Source organism: Solea senegalensis, linkage group LG9 (genome assembly GCF_019176455.1).
Source record: "Solea senegalensis isolate Sse05_10M linkage group LG9, IFAPA_SoseM_1, whole genome shotgun sequence".
Classification (NCBI taxonomy): domain Eukaryota; kingdom Metazoa; phylum Chordata; class Actinopteri; order Pleuronectiformes; family Soleidae; genus Solea; species Solea senegalensis.
This window is the reverse complement of record NC_058029.1, coordinates 13,239,275-13,256,871: the sequence shown is the minus strand read 5'-3', so window position 1 is coordinate 13,256,871 and position 17,597 is coordinate 13,239,275. Positions and strand designations below refer to the sequence as shown.

The window sequence follows — 17,597 nt, the reverse complement described above, 5'->3', positions numbered from 1 at the left end:
TCAAATTATCAACTGAAGACAAAAAACAACAACATATTATGAACTACAGTTTTTATTAAAGAATGTTATTTAATAATGGCACAAAGTGATAATCTACGTAGTTGGCAAGTTAATTCATAGATAATTTCAGAGTTCTATGTACAATCTCTCATTAGTGCATTAAGACAATGAAATGTAAGTAAACAATTCAATAGGCCTTTTCACAGAAGACATTCTGATGTGTTACAAGACAAAGAGTCAATGTGAAAATAATAAGATTCAAGCCAAGTTCACAGGGTTTCTCAAACCACTGCCCTGCTTGTTTTAGATCTTTCCCTGCTCCAACACACCTGATTCAAATAAATGGGTCGTTATCATGCTATCAGTGCTTGCTGATTATCAATCAGGTGTGTTGGAGAAGGGAAACAAGCAACCCTGCTCTACATGACTTTCAGAGTTGGAGGATCTCTCTACACTACAGGAGTCTTTGCAGTCACTGTGAGTTTACATTACAGAAGTGATGACTGAATGTTTCATGTCTCCACGCTGACCTTTCCATTTATAAGTTAGCAATGTTGTTTTTCCTTCATCCTCTTCTTGTTGATGACAAGCTGTTGTATTACGTTCAGGTTTCAGCTGCTCTCATCTTGTTGTGGTCTCTCAAATTTCTAGCATGCTGGAAATGAGTTAGAGCTGGGCATCTGCAGGACTCCTCCTAACTCCTTACTTTGCTATCCCACTCTTTGTGCTGGTGAAACATGCACTGTTCACAGTCAGTGTCATGGTGTACTGGAACAGACCCATCAGTCATGTTTAGTAGTAATACTATGAGTCAGTCTGTCTGCTGTGAAAACAAGTCTATGGCAGCATAATTATCGGAGGAAGCACTTCATCCAGATCTTCACAGAATTGTCCTGAACTCATCAAAGATGAAACTTGGCACATGGGCTTCAGCCACCTAAAAAAGATAATATAACAGAATAAGTGGAATTCAATCTCATGTCCATCAGTACATACAGTAAAATTCAAGGCAAAAATGTGAATAGTTGTCACTTTCACTGTACTCATTTGTCATTTCTTGAAGATCACGTTAGACTGTAAAAAATATATTTTACAGCATAGTTGAAAGCTGCCTTACCTTGCGTGACAATTTTGTGTACTTCACATAGTCTTCGAGGAACATCAGTGCTCCCACCACATCAGAGGGCATGTCAGGGATCTTTTGACTATAATAAATTTAGAAAGTCATGTGAATTCATAAAGCCAATACATGAAACATAAGATAACATTAAGGTCAACTAAGCAATCATCAAAATAAATAAATGTGTTAAGTGATGAAACTTCCATATTTATTCCACAGTGGTCATGTTTGTTTGGTTACCTTGTACACTGCTCCATGATTGACCGGATGAACTGGCCAATGAGAGCCAAGAACTGTTGCGTGTATCTGGAGTGGAACTGCTTGAGAAGGGTGAGCAGGCCTAGCACTAATGGAGGCCAGTCAACTGGATCCGTGGCTTTCCTGCATGTCATTCCTGCGGAAAGGTAATGCAGCCTTACATAGATCAGTCATTTTTACAATTAATGAAAAAAAGACACCACAGAATATATCACTATTATATTAAGAATATAGTATTTCTCTACATCTAAATAATTCTGATCTGAAACATAAAGCCACAAAACCTGTGTTTCCACCAAGTGGAATGGTTCAGTATAATACAGATTGTTTTGCAGTTCCATTAGGAATAGTACCAAAATAACCAGCCCCATCTGTTTCATTTCTTAAATACACTTCCCTTGGGGTACCTACAGTAAGGTTTGACCAGCTCCACCCATGACTGTCAGCAGATTGGGTGACGGAAAAACATTACTCCCTTGTGGTCGGTGTAAATATATCATGGAAGTCAAGGCAAACACCTGCAGTCTAGTGTCATACAAAGCTTGACGTCTTGTTGAGATAAACAGCCACAAACAAAGCAGGAAAAAAGAACTACTGGGTTTCCTTCTTACGACATCATGCTATGCGGCCATCGGCCACAGCCCGCCTATAAGTAAAGTTACTGTTTTCAGTTGAAACACAAGCCTGACCCAGGACTTTACCATTCCATACCATAGCATACTGTACCAACCATAACTGTACCATGACGGAAACAGCAGAAGAAACATTGATTTACCTGTTGCACTCAAACATGTACAACTTCAAGTCAACAATAATAATAGCTTGATACGTGCTGTGATGTGGAAAATCATATGAAAGAAAAACTTGCCTTGGTTTTTGCTGTACTGAAGTTTAGGCAGCTGAGAAATAATGAACAGGAAGTTGATGATGGGAAAGTAAGGTAGGCGCTTGGTTGTGATGTAGATCTGTAGGAGAATTTAACAGAAAAAAAAATGGTAAGAACATTTGATATAAAACCAAACCAGTCAGGAAACCAACTGAGAGTGTTGTGGCAAAAATTGTCGTAAGATGTCTGATGAAGAAATATAGTTGAATCAAAGTTGATTGTTGAAGCATGGTCTATTCTTTGCAAAGAGAGAGTCAAGATGGATAACTGCTCAATGGCAAGTCAAAGATGGCTTTGAGGCACATGAGAAACACTGTACAGTTTATAGTTGGTGTTTGCGCCCTAAGGGTTATCTGTGCAGCTGGGGAAGATGACCTTGGTTCCCAGGAACAGGCAGGGACGGTAATCATGTGTGGGCATTGCTTAGACTACAAGTGTATGAAGATAATTGGGCATGTACTAGGTACGAGTAGTGTACAGGTGTGTGTGTGTGTATGTTAAACCAAGCAGTATATGAGAGCAGGTGTTATTTTCCATGACAAAGAGTGATGATGATAAGCTCAGCTAAAACTGTTGCCCCTCAACAAGAATTTCCCATCACCGTTTTTGTTGCTTCAATGTGGACAACAGGCATAGGTGGAACATAATGGAGTAATGGATGTAACCAGTACATTCTCTGCGTATGTGTGTGTGTGTGTGTTTTCTTTGAGTACTCTGTCATGCTCCAAAATGCAAATTGTGGTTGACTGGAGACTCTAAATTGACTGTCGGTGTGAATGGATGTTTGTCTCTTTATGTTGGCCCTATGATGAACTGGCAGACTGCTCAGAGTATAGCTCACCTATCACCCACGGTCAGCTAAAATTGGCTCCATCTCCCCCTATGGCCCTCAAAATGTAAGTGGTAGAGAATGAAATGGGGGGGGGGATACAAACATTGAGTGGGAGGAAAGAGCTACAGACTGCACACCTTGTTGAGAGGGTTGTGAATGCCGGCAGCCTCCAGGTAGGCAGTGATCTCATAAAGAAGAGTGTTGTCTTCTTTAGGATAGGGCAAGGATGGATCCTGGTAGTGAGCTTCAATGTCTGCCAGCAGAGACCTGGTTTGATTAAAAAAAAAAAAATTTGAATTTGAGCAATAATCATCCATAGACAACTGTTTTTGCTTGATATGGAAAATGTTATATATGTTTCTCTTAAGGTAAATTGCAGGCGCAATGTTATTTAGTCAACAATGCAACACGAATACCTAATGAAATGTATAACAAAAAAAATGAATAATTGAACATTTATATATTTTACACATCCGGCATCACAAGTCTAAAGGTTATGAAACATGAACAGCTTTTTGGAGTAAAAGACAACACATTATATCATTATATTATACTGAAACACATAACGCAAATAACAATAATTACATTGCGACACATTTATTACTGTCATGCATCATGATATGCATTTCATAATACAGACTGACTTGTTAAGGTTCTCCAGGGCAGCAGCTAGGTGTTTGGAGTCAAACTTGCAGGAGTAATTCAGCTCATTAGCAATCTGCTGTCTGAGAATCTGCATCTGACCAACCTAAAACAAACACCAGTGTCAAACATCATTATTATTATTATTGTTATTATTATTATTATTATTATTATTAATAATAAGGCAATTTGTCTTCATTGAAAAGCTGAGCACCACTAACAGTGTTAATTATATTTATTTTCTGTCAAATAAGATGAAAGGATAACATGGACAAGTACCTTCATGATGACCTCCAGGTATGTGCCCCAGATCTTCTGTGTCTTGGCCACAGCACTGCCGTAAACTTTGCTGGCATTACCTATTAGGAAAAAAGAAGTTTAAATGTATTAGGGAGTAAAAACATCCTGGTAGGTCGTGGGATTTCCAGAATCAACACCTACCAACAATGCCCTGAACTGGGTTGACAGTACCCAGCATTGCTTTCAAGACATCCAACACTGCTCGGTCCCTCAGAATTGTCTTCTGAAGCATTGTCAGGAAGTTCTTATGGGAGAAACATGTTAATTATCATTACATTCCAGCAGAGACAAGACAGAAAATATACCCTGAACATAGTTAAGGTTTAGGCTGTTATATCAGATATCTGCACGGTAACAAGCCACATTTTGTGGGCTAATTACCTGCAACTCCTTGACAATCATGAAGCAGAGTAGACGGTCCAGTCCATTTAGGCCAAAGGTACCCAGAGTGTTCTGGATCTCAGAGAAGAGCCTGTTGTTGGTCACTTCCTGGTGGCTCTTCAAGTCATACCAGGTGTTCATCTGGTCAATGTAGCACGTTATTCTGTAAGGAGGACACATGAGTTTATAAATACTGCACAGTTTGGTATTTACAGATATGACCAAAGCTCAATCATTAGAGTTCAGAGACACTGTTATACTTGAGGAGACTCACTTAGGATCAGTGATTCGGAGAATTTCTCTGCAGAGACGACCAATAAAGGTGGCACTCTCATCCACAGAGGAAAATTTGGGGATGGGGATGTGGGTGGACTGGTACACACTCTGCCAGTCTTGGATCTGATTGGAGACAGAAAATAACTAATCAATCAATCAATAAAATTATATTACTGAATAGGAAGGAAATAGCTAGAGCATATCCTGTGCATTACAAAGAGGAACTTTGATGTAGGCTAACTTTTGACAGATGTGTTCAAAAGCTATTAACATCATGTTGTTTTAATGGCTGACCTTGGTCCTGAGGAAGCTGTTGCATTCCTGTTCCACATTGTAGTTGATGATGCGTGACACTTCCTCCTGCCAAATCTTAAGGCCATAAATGCTGACGTAGTCCTGGATGTATTCAAACGACCTGTAGAACCCATCCATGGTGGCTGCCATGTCCTTCAACTTAGGCATCAGCTCACTGGACTGAGAGCATCAAATATTGTATATATTTGTTTAGTTTCTTCCTCATAACTTATCACTAAGTGAGTTAAAATACATTCCTGTTAGTGTGTTGTTTATGTCCTCAGGGCAGTGCTATGAATACTTTAGTCATCTTTTGTCACACCTATTGTTTCACAAACTTGTACAAGTGGTTAACAATGAACTGGTAAATGTCTGACCTTAGTCCTGGGGTTGAAGATCAAACCTTTGTGCAAAGCATACGCGACCCTCTTCACCAGCTCCTTCCTGATGCCATCCTCCAGAAGCTGCTTAGGATCCACCTACAGCATTACAGTGTGTTAGCAAAGTAAAAGCCACATAAGTAATTTAGTGAACTGCACCCAATCCCTGACAAAAATGGCATCCGAGTATTATTATATCATCAGCTAGGGGTAAAAATAGCAAACATATTAACGATCACAGGATCTACCTTAATGATCCCCACGAGAGTGGTTTTCATCATCAGGATGCCCTCAGTGAAAATGGAGATGTCATGGGTGAGTTTAGCCACCTGTAATCGCATGAAGCAGGATTTTTAGTCACATAAATGACAGAACCTGAACCTTAAAGTGATCATTTCAATATCTAAAAACAAAGAAAGAAAGAAACTTTACAAATAGTTCTAGTCCAGAGTTCTAGACCAAAGTTATTTAAGTCCTTATGCATTTGGTTATGTTTCATATATGCCCATTTAATATCACCCTGACAAATTGTAACTAATGCAATTAAAATTGAGTCACTTTCTGCAACATAATCTATATCTATGTCAAGCTTTCTTTTCTAATTAGTATTTCACATCAAAAGCTGTGTGTGAGATTAACATTTTTTTTTGAGAAATAGCAACTTGTGTGATTGCCTCAGATTCAAATACTGAAGATGAGTCAACATCAAAACGGAGCAACATCAAGCCTCTCATGAAATACTTTTTCATATGCATCACATCCAAGGACTTATTTCCATCAACTGCAGTGACATTCTGAACAACATTCAATAAGATCTGTGACCATTTCAAACATTAGTTTTACTTCATAGCGGGCCCCGAGTTGGGAGTAGTCCTTTAGCTTGTCCTTATCGAGCCGTGTGGGCACTTCCATGATGTCATGGATCTGAAGCTTGATGATCTTGGCCAGAGAAGTGAACATACTTTCTGGGATGATCTGAAGCACCTGGAAACAAGAGGAAAAATAGAACTGATGGGAATTGTTTTGTGTAATGGGCTTGCGAGAGAAGAGTCTTCTAAAGGAGATGGTATGAGAGTCTGTAAAGTGAAACTCTTGTGGATGGATGGCTAAGGAATCATACGTAAGCATAAAGTGGCATAGCGGGTGGTAAACGACACCCGAAGGAAAGAGCAGGTTTTTCTTGGTTACATTAATCAAACAGACGGATGTGAGAACATTTATCACGCAGTCATTTGCAGTGTTCAGAGCTACTATTTAAAGTAATCAAACCATATTCACCACCATTTTTTTAATGTGATGTACCTTTCTCACATAAGCCACCAACTCTCCAGAATAGAACTGTGAGACACTCAACAGGTCAGCACTGTTGGCCTGGTTGATGCGGAGCAACGGCAGATCCAGCGCAGATGCCAGCTGGTTACACGAACACACACAAAGGAATTAGCATTACAGTTATCAAAGTCTATCAATGCATGAATCGAGGGGCGCTTTTTTTAAATAAAAATCTGTCGGTATGTGTGGGTAAACAGCCCTAACCTTCAGAAATGTAGCTCTCAGTTTTGTGACCATGGACGGGTTAATTCTGATGCTCTCCTGCATGATGGCTGTGAAGCTGCAGAACAAAATATAACCCAGATAAATGGTGAAATCAACTATACAAATAAAACAAAATCACAATGGAATTACATGAAAGTCCAAACAACTACAACACCACTGTATTTAAATTGGGAAAGATATAAAGTCAGCATGCTAATCACGAGATTAAGTAAAAAATATGCTGACACATCAGCTCTTACTGAAGCTGATATGTATTCATTATTATTACCTATCGTTTTCACACTATATCTGTACGTGGCTTTAATATTCATAAGCAAGTTGGTACCTGTCAATAATCTGCCATGCGTAAGACAGGTCTCCCACTATCTGCATGGTAATGAGGACTTCTTCTTTGATATTGATGGTGCGGATCATTTGGTGCAGGAACTTCCTGGTGTCAGCCAAAAACTGACAAACCTGCAGGTTAGATTCCAGCTGATGGAACTCCTGGACCTGAGGACATAGAGATAAACATTTCATAGACCCTCTAAAAACAGACTGTAGCATGAAAGTCAGGGGAAAATAAGAGCACTGCAATCCCCCAAGCCAAAAAGCTATTTCTATTGTGGAGTCTGATGCATTTTCCATTTTATCTCTTATGACCACTAACCCTAACTAGTCTAGCACTAATTTCTTTACTTCTGATGGTATTTCCTTGCGTCGTGACACTAATAAATGTCTCTGATTGCATTGTAATTTTTAATGAATGTTTCCCATGACCCGCATTTCATAGCAGTTAATAAAAATGATATAAAACCATTCAAACAGAGAGCCTTTTAAATATGTTAACGATCATTATCTTGCTCACCTCTACAAGAGCCTGTATGAGCTGAACTGTCTTCCTCCCAGCAGCTGTAGAGTCCTCATAATTTAAAGACTCAATCTGCTTTGAGATTTCTCTGAACCAGGCTTGTAAGTTCTCTGTGAGGCGCAACATAGGTGTGTGATAACAGCAGAGACATTGATGACAACATGTTTTGCAAGATGTAGTTAAGACAAAAATATGACTGATGTACACATAATCCTTATCTAAACAAGGTTTCATAATGGGAGAATGCAGATGTTTTTCTTAAATACAATCACATTAAAACCCAACTTGACATGTCACTTTATACTTTCTATTTCTATATAGTCTATTATTTCTACTGTCTCACCATTTTTCTCCACCCTGGTGAGTGGTTTGACACCAGAGAAGACTTCAGCCAGCTCAGTCATTCTCTCTGATCCCTCTTTCTTGTAGCTCTCCCAATTGAGCTGCTTCTCTAACAGCATCTGCTTGAACATCTGGAGGAGGGACGACACAGATGCTTCAGTGATGAGGAAGGATTAGTCAGATGAGATGTGTAATGACAACATTAAATTTGTTTCCTCTCCTAATGACAGATTGGCTGGCCATATGCTGTGTTGCTGTATGCTAATAGACAACAGAGGAGCAAACACACCCCGTGGCAAACACAGTTGGGTTCCCTTTGTAATTATTCTTTTGAAAATTTCACATGTTTTAATGCCCACTTCAAGTTTCAGTAATAATGAGAGGCTCTCACCTCTTTGAGCGTGAACTCAAACTGTGCAGTATCAAGCAGGAGCTGGAACAGGATCCTGGGGTTGTACTTGGAGTCATTGAGAACTTGCTCTTTCATCTGGCGCAGTCGCTTGTTGTTTGGGTCATAGGCTACGAGAAAGATATTGTGCATTAGCTATTTTCATCAACTTCATTTTCCCCAGAGTCACAAATATGATCTGGAGCAATGAACTGGATGAACCGAAGAGCTGAAACTAACTACAAAATGGACAAACAACACATTATTTACTATTCGGTAGCCGTAAAAAAATTCTTACAAGTATTCGTACCTGACTCTGCAGAGTGCAGCATAAGCCAGCGAATGGCAACGTTACAGTCTCTAAAACAGTTGAGCAGTTTGGGGATGTTGTCCAGGATGATTTCCTCCCTCAGGAAACCTTCCTTCAGCAGCTGCTGCACCTGTGGCCTCAGGGACTCCATGCTGGCTGCGTACCTAGTGGCCTAATCACACCGTGATAATGGTGGTGTTGTTTGGGAGATGTGGTCAAAATAATTTTTCATCTGGGATGATAAATCACAAATTCACCCCCACTAGTTGCCTTTAGGGAGTATGACCATGTACTGCAAGACTAAACAGGAATGATTCAGTTACTCCCAAATGATCATCATCACACTGCGCACGTTTATTTCAACTTCACTTTCTTTCAAGTTCATAAAAATTCATCCTTTTTTTTCAATTAACTAACTTTCCAAGAAAAGTATAAAATGTCTCTGTAAAGTCACCGATTTTGATTAATACCATTGTGTTTAAATTTAGATTCTGCAGTCACTCTTGATGACTTTGTACTTCTGTGAACCCAGTTATCAGTTCCTGAATGCAAATGAGTAACACATTGAAGGACTGTAGATTGGGGGAGAAAAAAGAAACTTGGAGACACTGTATGACATTGAAGGTGATACATCTGGTTTAATACCTGCTCTTTGATGTTGGCAGAGTCCAGAGTGTAGTTGAGAGCGGTCTTGGCAGCTTTGTATGGTTCCCAGGCCTCCACTAGGTTCACTGTGATCCCCATATAGATGCTGATAACCTACAAATAGACAGCACACAAAGTTTGGTTCAGTGTAACAATGGCTATTAATATGTGTGATGTGTAAATATTTTTATGTATAATTATAATTATTATTATTATTGTTAATAAAATTAGTTTTGCTGTTGTGATACACCAGGGAAGATATTGCTACTGCCAGTCTGCGTTCATTTACCTGTATACATGACTTTATTGTGCTTTGATGTATTAGACTATTGATGTTGTATAGCTTTGTAAATTAAATTGTATATTCTGTTTTTGGGTTACATCTGTCCAGGCACTACAGATGAAAAATAGCCTTTTGGCTAAGGATGGCACATTTACAGAAATGCTTATCAATGAGCACTGTCCATGTTTAACTTAAATTTGTAAACTGCCTCCAAAAGGGTATGCACCGCCAGTGGTTACACTAGCACAACGAAATTTACAAAACCGAGTAACAAACATAGTGAATGCTACAACATAGCATGGAAAATGCCATACCATTTCTCAAAGTTGTAATCTATTGTCAGTGCAGAGTAGGCAAAGAAGATGCCCAGGGATAGATGTCTTACCCAGTTGTCAGGGAAGTACTTGTCCACAATCTCTCTCATCTTGGCCTGCTGTGTGTGCAGTATGGAAGGGCTGAAGTAAAGGCAGACATACAGCATGGCTGCCTGGTTAGCCAGTGCTGTGCTACGATGCTCTGGCAAAGGGTACGCCGACACCTGACACACAATACAGGTACAATGTTTTTTATTTTAGATCCAGCTTAGAACATCTGTTGTTTCAGGTTAATTGTCTTTTTCTTACTTGGTTATAGATATCGTCAGAGCGCAGCCTCCCAATGACCATGCTGATAAAGGGGGCACTGATGGGAACTCTCTGGAAGTAGCTCTCTGGATAGTTGGCTGGTCGTTTGGCTCCAGGCTGGCTGGAGTACCCAGTGCTACGCAGGAGCTTGCAGATGTCATCAAGGTTGGAGTCCGCAGATGAACGGGCAGCACTACAGAAAATGTGAATGTGTGTTTAAAAAATGTGGTGGGGTAAACCCTGGAGAGGTCACCAGTCTATCATGGGGCCAACATATAGACACAAACAATCATCCACTCAAACACTCATACCTATTAGTGTTCAATTAACCCCTGCATGAATTTGGACATGTGGGAGGAAATCGGAGAACCCAGAGAAACCCACACACACAGGGAGAACATGAGGAGGAGAGGTCACAAGCCCACCTGTATCTATAGTAAGAAACGAGCATCCTCTCTCGGACCTCCCCCTCAATTTTTTGGTCAATAACCAGCAACATGACTCCATACAGATAGAGAGCTTCACACTGGGTGGAAAGACAAAAACATGCACAGTGAAATTTAATCTTTGTGTAGTCTCTTTTCCTTAATATTATTAAAGTGTTATTGTAATTAATTGCATTACAACAACTTAATCCTGCAACATTGAACATTTAAAACTGCGTCTGCATTACTCACTAGAAGCTGTTTTCCATCCTCATTTAGCAAAACAGTCTCCAGGGTCTGCTGGATATAAACACCCTCATGTAGGTCTTCCAAATATCTAAAGAACAGAGGGAAATAATATCATATCAGCCTGCGAGACAGATACTTAATTGAACTGAACCAAACTCAGTCCTGAGTCCTGTCTTACCTGTTGAGATCCACTATGTACTTGTGGACACTCTCAAATGCCAGATAGAACCTCGACAGAATCTCAATGTTGTTCTCTCTGAACTCCTCATCCAGGTCTTGAAGGTCAGGTTTGGCTTCCAGCTTCCCTTCGTAGTATTCAGGGCCCTGATGGGGAAGCATGTCATTTTCAATTTAGCACTAAACTGTCAACAATGGAAGTAAGGTGGGACAATTACTTGGATTAGAGATAAATCATACAAAGCTATTCATTTTTGTGCTTGAAATTGACAGAAAACTCTTAAGCAGGCATGCAGCGGAAGATGAATAAGATGAAACATATCAACCTTCTGCAAACATCAAATATATGAAATGTAGTTTCCTTTTTATATTTTATTTTCTTAACGTTTGCCTATATTACATGCCTGGTTTGCATAAATCTAACATGCACACTGTACCTTGAAGTAGCTAAAGTCACAGATTATGTCTCCATATTTCTGCTGGTCACTCTTGTCCTTGAGCCTGAAAACTGTTGGGATGAAATCAGAGAGGCGCAAGAGCTCAGCAATGATGGCATTTCCTCTGGAAACAATCCTAAGGATGGCTTGGCCGCACAGGTTGTTCTCTGCCAGAAAGTCCACCATTGTGGCTGCAGGAGAAGGAGACACAGAGCAGCCACACCTTCTTTGACCCTGTGTTTTTTTTCCAGTAAACGTTACAGCTGACAAAGAGAATAAACACAAGAATAAAGAATATGTTGTTAATTTATCAAGGACTCCCACACCTCCTCACCTTCACTTCTCAGTGTCAGAAATGGTAGATGGACTCCCACTGCATGAGGGATAAACAATTAATTGTTTTCAAATTAATTTAAATCACAAATTCTAACTGCTATTGATATTTTACCAAAATCATTCCAGGGGTATGCCATTTGAATTGTGACTTTTAATCTTGGCCTCATTTCAATTTGCTATTTACTAAATGTCTACTCTATGTAAGGGACATTCTTTCCCTTTATGGACGTTTAAATCATAGACAACTTTAAAATCATGACTTTCTATCTAAGTCTATTATACTGGGGAACGTTTGCAGCTTTATAGCCTCCTGCATTCACCTATTGTGTAAATATTGGTATGGTTTTCTTTTATAATGTCTTGTAATCGTGTATGTGTCTTTTTATTTTTCTGTTTTCACACATGGACTTTGAGTGTGCCAATAAACCAAACTGAACTTAGCCAATTTTTTTAGATTGCAGTTTAGCAATTAATTATAATTCTAACTATTTCATCCTGTAGGGGTAATGTTTTGGTGTCATAGGCATGGAAGTGCACTATGTAAATTACATAAAATGAACCAAACCAAAATGATTCACTTTTAATGATTTCTTTATTATTCAGAGCAAATAAATGGAAAAAAAATCACATTTAAGCTTGAAAAATCGGAAATCTTATAACTATTAAAAAAGCTTCAATCCAATTAACCAATTACCAAAATAATTGTCAATTCATTTAGTAATCGATTAATTGTTTCAGCTTTACAATGAAATCTGGAATTCTGCGATTACAAGTTTTATTTTTTGTTATTTTCATTCATAATTCCCTCTTAGTCAGAGTAGCTTCATCTACACACACACTGTCTACTGAGGACTGAAGGCGAGGTAATCATAGCAAATATAACAACATAACAAATATCTTTACGATAAAGTCACAGTATAACAGTTGCTGTCATGCTAACGTTAGCATACGGTCTTCGAACAGCTTTGTAATTAAATTACTGCAAACGACAACTCACTGTGTAAATATACAAACATACCGTGGTAAACTAAGGCGTCTGGGCTGTGACGTGTCAATATAAATAACCGATCGTGTTAAATTCTGGTGAAATAAAGAGGTAAAGGCTCACCTCTTCAAGTGATGTTCCTTCCCTGTTTACTTCCTCATGACAAACCATGTGACTGTGCCGCTGGGTGCGTTTGATTCTAGTCAGCGAACGTGCCGCCGGAAACGAGCTGTGACTTTTACTGTGGAGATGATCGTCATTCTGTACAGTTAAAGGTCCAGACTTTACAAGTTATTGTCATTTGGCATTGAGACATTGAAGATCAATTATAATTTATTTAATTAATAATTTAATTGAGAACGGCAGAATCACCGAACATAACAACATACTCCAACTTGGTGGTTAAGTGATATTTCATCAGTTTGCAAATGAGGAGACACTAGCTATACTTTTTTTCCCCAAGTAAATGAATGAATATTAACCACTCTAAATAACATTTAGCAAGATAATATGGGTGAGGGAGTAAAACCAATGAATAAGATAAAGAAAAAACAAAAGGGGGTGACTTAATAGGCAATAAAATGGAAAGAGAGATGACATGCATCCATTAGATGCATAAGCAGCAATTAGAATCCAAATACAAACAGTGCTGCCTCTGCAACTTCAACCAGAATGATCAGATCCACACGCTGCTCTAGATGGCGACAGAGATCCATTTACCATTTGGAGATTATCGTTCTCACAGTTACTCGACCACAGTGAGGGTCTGTCAGAGCAGATCTGTTGCTCCACAATGATGCAGCGATTTGCACTGAGAATTAGCCTGAACTAAAATTATGCCAGCCAGCTTCTGCAGAAAACTCTTACATAATTCAGCACACAAGAAATGTATCAATCTCTGGTGTAAAACCTGCACTACCAATACCAATAATTGTCTGATACAGTCATTTTAGAACTACTTTTATAAACTATGAAGCTGTGAACAACACATTTGTGCTGAATCATTTCAAAGAAGCAATTCTCCAACTGTGTAACAAGTAAGAAATAAACAGCCCAAACATGACCCTGCTAAAATGTTTTTGCTGATTATTATGTACATGTTGTTACAGTCTGTGCATAGTGAAGCATGTCATATATACACATTTTTTGATTGTATCGAAGTTGAAATTTTGAGCGATACTGATTTTTAAAATCATTTAAAAACTGATTCCCTAATTTTAACCATTATCTAAACAACAATAAACAGTTAGTCAGCAGAAATAATGAGCCTACACATGGTAAACACACGACTGCTCATGTTTTCTTTGGGTTCTGATTAAATTGGACTTTTATTGCCAATAACTCTAACACGCTGGCAGGCACTTCCTTTAAGCAGTGTGAGGCTGAGGTTAATAACTGTCACATGGAGAGCGCTGTTTGTTTGATCCTCTCACCTCTCTGCATGACATCTCAGTCTCAATGTGCCTGTACACATCATTCAACATTCACATCGGTGTCACTCTTCGGGTACGACATCACCGCATCATTTTGATTGCATGTTACCGTTTGTGTGCAAAAGCCTTCTCATCAGCTCGAGGGCATTTTAAAGGATTATCTTCATTACACTTTCACTTTACTCATTTGTGCTAAGTGGAGCTTGACAGGTGACTGGGAGAAAGGGGATGTGACATATGGCATGCTGAGTTGCATTTAATGTCCGGAACAGTGTGTTTCTTATCTCAGTGAGCCACTGGTGCAACATCATTTCTATGCATTTTATAGTGGGAGGAGAGAGATAGAGTCAGGTGCAATTTAGATTCCGAGCTCGCCTCCTCATTGACCTGACTGTCCACTAACTACACACTGTGTCCCTGCGGCTGCTGGATTTATTACCCATTTACCATCACACCAAGGTCACATTCTCAGTGGCACCTGGGTCAGCTATATCTGTGTATGGGCTTCCTGGGAAGCATCATCAAAGGTTTTCACTAATGAGAGCTCTTACTGCACACCTTCTTTATTAACCTTCTGGTGCCTTGAAGGCTTACTCCTCTTGTTATCTTGATTGGTCTATGTCGGCAGGCTCTCATCTGAGAATAGCTCTTCATTGTGCGAATGGAGATTGTTTGCCACAAATCAAATGTATGTGCAAATAAAAAAAGACACTCTATCGTAACAATGCAATCTTATCACACAGAGTAGCGCTTCAAGCACATGTTGTACAGCCATTGAGTCATTGACTGAAAAGCAACCAAATGACCCTCACATCTCTGCCCATTAAGAGCATTGACAGATCTTAGCTCTCATTCCCTGAGTACCCTGCCAGACATTCACTGGTGGGTCAGGTAATTATCATTCATCAGTGAAACTCCTGCATTGGCTGACAAATGGTGATTGCCTTTTACCTGTGAGCTACATGGTGTGATAACAAGCTCACCCCACTAAAGACTTTGGATAACATTGTCAAGAGTGACTCGGAGATTTATAAACTAGCGCGTTATCAGTATTCAGCAGCTTGAAGAGGGCTGTTTTAAAGCGCTTTGTATGCAAGAATGACGCAGACAGACATGTGTTTGCGTGTGTCTGGAGGTGCATTTTTTTTTACGAATGCATGTGTGCACGTGTCCCCTCAGGCCCTGTGTGCCCTTTATTACCAGCCAGTTGACTCTATTCAGCACCGCCAGTGATTAAACCCTTTCATGGTGGGAACTTTCACACCGCTGTGAATTGTGTGAGGTGATTAAAGGCTGCTCAATTTGTAGTCCAGTCCCACAGCTATTCTTCCTCATTGATCTTTTTCAGGCCCTTGAAGTCAGAGCTGTCCACAGCAGGTTTCTCTCACTGGACTGAGACAGGATACACACTCTGCCCTGCGCTCTCTGCTCACATGTCAGCCAATATTTCACACACATCGCTCAAGTCTACTCGCAGCTAAAAATGAGCTGCCATGTATGGTGGGTTTATATTAATATTTAAGTGATTACCTTTATTGTGTTACCTTTGATATTGCGGTAAGAATTTAATTAGGATATTTTATGTTGGACAATATACACGACTACATATTAAGTATGAAAAGGATCACTGGGCGAAACATAAATATCAATGTCAATCATGTCAACGAGCATTGTAGTGCTAAAAAAATTACTTGATTATTCATCGATCATTAATCTACTTACTATTTTGATAAGTGATTTATCAGTTTGAAGCTTTTTTCACAATTAAACAAGATTTCAGATTGTTTCATCTTCTGGTTTCTTTGCTTCTTGTGCAAAGAATCAGAAGGTACAGAAAAGTTAAACAGCTATAGAAACCAAAAAATATTTTAAAAAACGATTTAATACAAATTTAAACAAACTACATTTCAAAAAAAGAATTATCTATTAATTTTAACTCTAAAATGTCTGTAAAATAATGAAGATACTATTTAAAGATACTGTGTAAAGTGTACAGTGTTGTGGAGAGAGATTTGCCCTTCATGCCCTAAAAGGGTTTTCAACTTTCTCCATGAGTACACAGCTAACACAAATTCAGCACTATTAGTTCAGCACAGACACAAATGGCCAGGAGAAGGGTTAGTACGTCACCTGTACGAGTGGTTTCAGGACAAACAGCACAGGGTGATTGTGGAAACGCTATATCACATTTGATCAAGCAGCAGATAGCTCTTTTTTTTCCTATTTGTTTTGTCATACATATTACCATATTAATGGTTTCTTGGCCTGCTGAGAGCTGTAAGTTATTGCATGTATAATTGAACCTGATCTCGACTCTCTGATTGAGATGATTGCACACACACACACGCCGCTGTGCACAAGGTGGTCGTAATATTGCACACATTCACTGATATTGTTTGTTCTTCTCATTTCGGAAGAATCTTTCTTTTTTTTTCACTGTCAAACAAACATTAGAAATTGAAGACAGATCATGGCATCTCCTGTGTGATTATTGTGACGATGATTATGTCGATACTGGATTCACGTAGAGCAGAACTTTGATCACTGTCTTGATTAGCATCACTTTGTCTTATTAATGGTCTTCTGAAATCCATTATTACACCGTCTAAAGGCAAATGCAAATATCAAATAATTCCGCTAATTCAGCAAAACTACTGGGCATAAAGGCTGAATGTCTTGTCAGGGTCAGAGCTTTTTGTGTCTGCCATTCAAATTTATGTGACAGGCCCTTATGACTGAAGCACATCACAAAAATTACTGTTAAAGCAGAAGCAGACATTCTGAATTTATTGGGGGTGAACATTTAAGTGTGCCACGGTCTCTAGTGACATATTTATTGAGACAATATATCAACATGATGAAAAAAGGCTTTTTGGGACTATGAGAAAATTAAGAAATGTGATCTTTCGAGAAACAAGACTATCCATGCAATCACTGTTTAACTTTAAATGGCACATTATTATTTTGACAGTAGATTTAGGACAATTTATGTCAGTGACATAGTGATTATCGCCAGACAAATGTCTGACAAGATGGTGGAGCCATACTGTGCAAACCTCAATGCTTCGTCTATATTTCTAAATATGTAATAATGTTGACATTTAACTGGTTTTAATGATATATTACATTGTTTGTATTCATTACAGGAAAGATATAGACAGTTATTTCATTGGACATTAGAACATTTC

General features: G+C 39.0%; 1 protein-coding gene across 2 annotated transcripts; it reads right to left on the bottom strand.

The window, feature by feature from the left end:
- Positions 1 to 36: 36 nt before the first annotated feature.
- washc5 (WASH complex subunit 5) lies at positions 37 to 13,118 on the bottom strand. Of its 2 annotated transcripts, none has more exons than XM_044034314.1 (29): positions 13,100 to 13,118; positions 11,656 to 11,846; positions 11,220 to 11,365; positions 11,045 to 11,129; positions 10,793 to 10,893; positions 10,368 to 10,560; positions 10,130 to 10,282; positions 9,462 to 9,575; positions 8,817 to 8,988; positions 8,510 to 8,637; positions 8,120 to 8,249; positions 7,774 to 7,886; positions 7,252 to 7,418; positions 6,906 to 6,981; positions 6,672 to 6,782; positions 6,213 to 6,353; positions 5,618 to 5,698; positions 5,367 to 5,468; positions 4,990 to 5,169; positions 4,694 to 4,818; positions 4,420 to 4,582; positions 4,180 to 4,282; positions 4,018 to 4,097; positions 3,741 to 3,844; positions 3,234 to 3,363; positions 2,247 to 2,343; positions 1,361 to 1,514; positions 1,118 to 1,205; positions 37 to 937 (listed from the first exon to the last, which is right to left on the bottom strand). In XM_044034314.1, the coding sequence occupies exons 2-29, from the start codon at positions 11,839 to 11,841 to the stop codon at positions 881 to 883; spliced, it is 3,480 nt and encodes a 1,159-aa protein (XP_043890249.1). In that variant the 5' UTR covers positions 11,842 to 11,846; positions 13,100 to 13,118; the 3' UTR covers positions 37 to 880. The 2 variants fall into 2 exon arrangements, with proteins under 2 accessions (XP_043890249.1, XP_043890248.1); XM_044034313.1 differs by lacking the exon at positions 13,100 to 13,118 and adding an exon at positions 11,990 to 12,027.
- Between the last annotated feature and the right edge of the window lie 4,479 nt (positions 13,119 to 17,597).

Bases quoted from the DNA above. Each gene is read 5' to 3' on its own strand.
- washc5 (XM_044034314.1), bottom strand. From the start codon at position 11,841: ATGGTGGACTTTCTGGCAGAGAACAACCTGTGCGGCCAAGCCATCCTT. The intron at 10,561-10,792 runs GTGGGCTTGTGA...CATTTTCTGTAG, and splicing joins GTTTCTTACTATAGATACAG to TGCTGCCCGTTCATCTGCGG. The intron at 5,170-5,366 runs GTCAGACATTTA...TGATGCTCTCAG, and splicing joins TCTTCAACCCCAGGACTAAG to TCCAGTGAGCTGATGCCTAA.